Source organism: Hippopotamus amphibius, chromosome 4 (assembly GCF_030028045.1).
Source record: "Hippopotamus amphibius kiboko isolate mHipAmp2 chromosome 4, mHipAmp2.hap2, whole genome shotgun sequence".
NCBI lineage: Eukaryota > Metazoa > Chordata > Mammalia > Artiodactyla > Hippopotamidae > Hippopotamus > Hippopotamus amphibius.
In genome coordinates, this window is record NC_080189.1 from 55,268,539 (window position 1) to 55,274,638 (window position 6,100).

Consider the following 6,100-nt stretch of genomic DNA (forward strand, 5'->3'; position numbering starts at 1 on the left):
AATTAATATCAAAATATCTGGGAGCTCTGCAGTAACCAAACGAAAGAGTTAGTACTGTTGCAAGAGCTAGACTGAATGAATTAATGAATTGAAAGGCCAAATGGAATTATCACAGATTTAATTTTTTAAAACTATACCTCTTTTAAGTGACTATGACCCTTAAGAAAGGTTCAAAAAACAATATATGTATACCTTACATTCTATAAAACTCTTGAACAAAATGAGTTCTTAATAAACTTCATTTCCAATCATGTCCTCCACTAAGTTATGTGTTCTGCACCATCTCAGAGTATATTCCCTGCCATGAATCTAAGTAGGCTATATAATGAGTGCAATGTGTACAAATGCGTTCCATTCCAAAGCTGTAGCTTTCCATGCACAGAGTGATAGTCTAACACACATGTCTAGGACAATGATTTACAAATTCTTACAATACCTTTTTCTAGAAGAGAATATTTTAGCTGATTTATGTATGATGTGGTAGTAATAAAGACTTAATACAGGAATATGCTATATAAACATTAATTTCCTTATTTTCAATTACTATTCAAATTATCTAAGAATTCTATTTCTTAGTAAGTCCTTACTGCTTTATGAAATATCAGTAAGAAGTAACAAAGAAAATGATTTAGGTAAATTAGAACTCTGAAAACACTACCAACTTTCCTGCTGCATGAGTACTTTTGTTTTGGACAAGCAGGAAGCATCATTATCAAAGGCCCTTCTGATAATTTCACTGCCATTCTTATACCTGTAGATGATTAAAAGAAAGTATAAAAAAAAAAGCAATCAATGACTCATAGTATAGCAGAAACCCCTTAAAACATTTTTCTTCCTCTAGTACAAATGGTTGACAATGGGTGTCTTAAAAACATGATTCAACTATTTCTTAGGATTTCTATATATATATTCCTAAGAAAATAACCTTTCAGTGATATCCTTCAAAATTAAAAACACGGTGCATTAAAAGCAAAGCAAAATCATGTTCAATAGAAATAACTGTTTTACATTCGCTGTGAATTTAGGTATCAGTAATATTAAAATTTGCTTCTTTCTTTCATTAATACAACTACTGTGCTTAATTCTTGCCTAGTTATTCCAGTAACCATGGCAGTGTTCTAGCACATAGCTGAGTGTGTGGGACAAATTAGAAACTTAGTAATTGTTACATGAGTGAATAAATGAAGAAACTATAAACCCTCAGGAAGAAAGGCAATAATCCTTAGGAAGAAAGGCAATAAATCCACAGTTGTTGTTTCTTTTTCTTTCTTTACATAGGCCTTGTTTCAGGACAATAATTACATGATCTGAGGCCCTACTTTGACAATACTACATTTGAATTTAGAGATGAAGAGCTTAGATGGTATAGAGCTCTCATTTGTTCAATACATTTACCTTTATCATCTAGGAGAACTTCATTTTATTGTAGAATGTAAGACCCCAATTTATAATGGTTCTCAGAGTAACAATATTTTGAACCATATGAAACTAAAAGAATATTTGATGTTAGTTTTGGAGATTATAAGGCTAATGAGTGAGAATATCTTTATGCCCCACTTCAGGTGATTCATATCATAGGAATTAGCAACCTAGCTATTGTCTTTCCTAAAAAATATATTAACTAACAAATATTAACAGAGTATATACTAAGCCAAAGGTCCTGTTAGGAAATATAAAAAAGGGTAAGATGTAGACATCTAAATAGTTGGAGATGGTAACATATCCTCCTTAAAAAAAAAAAAAAATCTTTTCAAGATCAAGGTGGCAATAAGATATAAAGATGAGATGGCCAAGAAAGGAACTTAATGAATGTTCCCATCTGAAACATGGATACAGCAGTCATGCTGAGCCCATGAGGGGATCTTGAATTCACTGATATGATTAAATCTGTATCTTTAAGGGGGGGGGAGGGGAAACTCCACTGGAGATCACATCAATAAAGGACTATAGCAAACAAGACTGTTGTTTTATATTATTTTCTTTGCATATGAAAGCTAGTGAAACCTGATAAACTGGGTTACAGAATCAATAAAACAATTAAGGTTATACTGATTCTTAGAGAAACAATATTAGCTGCTAGCTCCTCTTATACAAAGGATACTAAGAAGCCTCCACTTCTCTCATATATTTCCCCCATGGAAGGATCTCCCACACTAAAGCTTTAAAGTTTTTTAGTAGAAGCTAGAGCCTTTTAATCATTTCACAACTAGAGATAAAAACTAAAAGTAAATGCCCTGAGAATCAACACACTGACTTAAAATCACATCAGCTTGTAAAATGCAGGTATAAAAGCCATGCCTGAGATCCTGTTTTGATAGGTACTGTGAGAGGAAAGCAGACGGTACTTAGTACCTGTAGTAAGAAGAGGTAATTAAAAGAAAGGGAGTGGGGAATGCAGAAGAGGTTAAGAACTAAAAAAATAAATAAAAACAAACCCAATTATTTCAGCGTTCTGTCCTTGGGGTGGCTCTGGAAGAAGAATTGCAGAGAAGAAGCATTTTGTTAATAAGTACTAGTAAATCCAACTTAATGATTACTTCTATTTTTTTGTTGTTGTTGTTGATAGAAGGGACTTTTATTTTTTAAAGAGAATTCATACAGCCATTGATTATACAGAGCCGTTTCTCAGTACGCTTTTCTTTCCACTTAAGAAAATTGGAATAAACCATGATGAGGATGATGATGCCAAAACAAGATTGCTGGTTCATCATCTAGGATACAAATACACACTTAACTGTTTGACATTTTATTGAATGCAAAGCAAGATTAAGCATCTCTGCCTTCATTGTACAAGGCTGAAGCAGGAGCCCAGGGAGGGGAAGACTGCACAGCTTTCCTTGGTGGGGAAGATGGAAGCCCCTGTAGTCCTGTCTTGTTGTGGGGAGACTAACCCATGTTCTGTCGGTTGCCATAGCCCCTAGGATGGGTGTCCTTCCAGTCGTCCCATTCCCGAGCTCTGTGGACTGCTTGTTCATCATCCTCTTCCTCCTCTTGTTCCTGATCTTCTTGCTGCTGAGCTGCTCTTTTGAACTCTGATGTTGTTTTGGCTATTCCCTGATCTGGTAATGCTCCAAATTTCCGATGCTGATCATACCAGTCACTCACTGTCATAGATGCCAGACTTGGATAACCAGCTCCAAATACTTTGGCTTGGGCCACGTTCTGAGCGAGAACAAATGGTTTCATTGGAGGCTTGTCCTGAAGAGATGAGTGAGAGGTTGATGCCTCTTTTGAAGAGTCTTTTTCTCTCAAGATCTTTATCTCCTGGTCAATGCTCTCAATCTCTTCTAAACTGATACCAATCCACCTTCGAAGGTGAAGGAGGTAATATTCACGAACACGCTCATCATCTGCTTGACCACTTTCCACAGCAGATTTCAGTGCAGACAACCTATGCTCCACTGCCTTCTTCTGCTTGTATCTCTCTATTTTAGCCTGTCTCTGAGATGCCATAGCAACGAGGCTAGGATAGGCCATGGAGGAATTAGCAGTGTTATTTTCAGCTGAGTTGGTCTTGGTTTGGGGCAGCTCAAACTCTGCCACATGATAGTATTGGCACTGAGTTAAGTAGTTTAAAAAGTATTCTCGAGCCCACTGCAAATGATCTAGACGCTTGCCGGGGTTGACTTGTTTCATGGCAAACGCTCCTTGAAATGCTGGCACCATCAGGTACTTTAGGTCGGCAGAAGCAACTTCTTCCAGATCTTCATTTCGGCTGAACAAGTCGAGCTGCGATAACATTTCAGCAGCCTTCTTCAGGAGGTCCAGTCCCTTGAACACTTTATCTTGGATTATCCGGGAGCCGGTGGGTTCCGTCGCCACTTCCACTTCGTCCAGAAGCTGCTTGCTGGTTTCGAACAGCTCAGGTAGCCGCGGCAGCAGTAACTCGTCTTCGGCGGCTGCCATCTTGGGGGAAGGGCTAATGATTACTTCTTGCTAACCTGTATTATTATAACAAAAATTTTAGATGATGAAGAGTATCAGAAAGTTAACTTCACAGCAAATGCTGAGGTAAATCACCTCTTGAGTAACTCTATTAACAGAGAGAAGTGGGGTGATTATAAAATAGCATTACAAAGTACTAGATTTCTTAATTATATTTGTTCATCTTATGCTTAAAGTAATAAACTACTAAAATGTTTATTAGATTAAATATAATGTGATATCCAGGATTGGCTCCTGGAACAGAAAAAGGTTATCACTGAAAAACCAGTGAGATCAAAAAAAGTGTATAGTTTGGTTAACAGTATTAGAGCAACATTAATTTCCTAGTTCTAACAAATGGTAATTCAAGATATTAACTTTAGGGCAAACTGAGTAAAGGGTATATAGGACTCTTTGGGCTATCTTTGTAACTTTTCTGTAAATTTAAATTATTCCAAAATAAAATGCTTATTAACTTTTTATTAGAATAACTCTACAACATTTAAAAAAAATCAAATTGTATGTTATGCCAATGGCTCGCCTGAGACTATCGTGCTTATTATGCAAAATTCTCTAGTGCCCGAGTTTAATGGTTTGCCTGTACTTTAACCTTCTGAGCAAACATGGGGAAGGCATTCTACCTATGGCAGAATGGTTTCTAATCATGGCAGAAGTAATAATAGTTTCTTTCAATAATGACTAATGCATCAGGGTCATTTCATCTCATGTTCATTTTAGCGGCACATTTAAATGGGACAGTTTGCATTTCATATTTCTTTTACTATCTGGTAACCAGAGCTGTAATAAACATCTCAGGCTCTGATGGTGTTTTGATCAAGAAAAATATTATGTTTTCTCGTTTGTTTACAGTACCTAATGTTCCGCAGTATTTTGAGATGTTTTTATATCAATTTCTCATTTATTTTTATTTGCTGTTATCATGTTCCCATGTAAATGTTATGACAAATTTGGGCTTGTGTTCACTAATAAAAAAATAAACCTTAGAAAATAAATACATTGGGTTCAACATAATTCTGACATTATAAGACCTGGTAAAGATAATAATCCAAATGGCAGAAAATGTTATTAAGATTAGTTTAAACTTAATTAGTTTAAACATCTAAGCAGTAGCAACCTAGTTTGTTTCGTTTTCTTTTTCTTTTTCTTTTTTTTTGGCCGCACCTCGTGACTTGTGGGATCTTAGTTCCATGACCAGGGATTGAACCCGGGTCCTGGGCAGTGAAAGTGCCAAGTCCCCACCACTGGAGTGCCAGGAAAGTCCCAGCCTAATTTCCTGATTAATTAATCATTACAGGTTAGATGACAATTATAGTTTTATTGATGGTGAAGTTCAGTAGCAGGAAAGGAATCAAGACTGAGAGGGACAGCTTTTACATCGTGTATTTCCTAAGGCTTACTGTCACAAGGGAGGGGTAGAAATAGGAGAAGGATTCTCAGTTTTGAGCTCAGAAAGATCACGAGGCTGGCAGGGTAGTGCAGGGCCGCCAAGCAGGTCTGTGTAGCTCGGTCCGCTGCCTGCGGGCAGGGCAGAGAGGGTGGGTGGGGCGGACTGAGACGCAGCCGCTCGGCTGGTGCTGCCGAGCCCGAGGACAGGGAATCTAATTCTCACCAGGGCGCGCTTCAAATGCGTGTTGATGACCCATAGTACCCGACCCCTAAAAGCTACTGTCCATCAAAGTTGCAAGATTCCTTCCCCACAGAACACAATGAAATCCTTACGGATCTCATATCCTGACCTTTGAGTCCCAACTTTTAAACTCGTTGTCTCTCGGAAGCTTTTGCTGCATATTACTCAGCTGGTCAGTGAATTAACAATTTTTTCCCAGTTGAGTTTCTGGGTCTTTTACACGTTTGCTTTTACTGTCCGTGGGAGGTGTTTTTTTCCCTTTTTTTTTCCCCCACTCCGCTTCGCCAAGAGTAAAGACTGAGATACCTTGTGGTTTCCTCAGTTAGCATAAAAATTCCTCCAGGGAAGCCCAGTCTCCAGTACCAGCCTATTCAAAATATTCCTGAGGCACCCAATCCACGCCCGACCGTCTCCTCTCACATCGCTTCCCAACACTGCCTCACCGTTTCACGCCGCTTGCTTCTACACAGACGTCACCTGCCACCTCCCCATAAGGGGCACCGCCAAGCGCATGCGCACGTTTCCGTG

At 38.2% G+C, this 6,100-nt stretch overlaps 1 protein-coding gene across 2 annotated transcripts; it reads right to left on the reverse strand.

Annotated features, from left to right (window-relative positions):
- Positions 1-2,560: 2,560 nt before the first annotated feature.
- LOC130852329 (immunoglobulin-binding protein 1-like) lies at positions 2,561-6,080 on the reverse strand. 2 transcript variants are annotated; one of them, XM_057733262.1, is made up of 2 exons: positions 6,016-6,080; positions 2,561-3,941 (listed from the first exon to the last, which is right to left on the reverse strand). In XM_057733262.1, exon 2 carries the CDS (start codon positions 3,904-3,906, stop codon positions 2,887-2,889), a length of 1,020 nt encoding a protein of 339 aa, XP_057589245.1. In that variant the 5' UTR covers positions 3,907-3,941; positions 6,016-6,080; the 3' UTR covers positions 2,561-2,886. The 2 variants fall into 2 exon arrangements, with proteins under 2 accessions (XP_057589245.1, XP_057589247.1); XM_057733264.1 differs by having other exon boundaries at positions 5,879-6,033.
- Positions 6,081-6,100: the final 20 nt, after the last annotated feature.

Excerpts from the sequence above, each read along its gene's own strand:
- LOC130852329 (XM_057733262.1), bottom strand. The coding sequence starts at position 3,906 with ATGGCAGCCGCCGAAGACGAGTTACTGCTGCCGCGGCTACCTGAGCTG.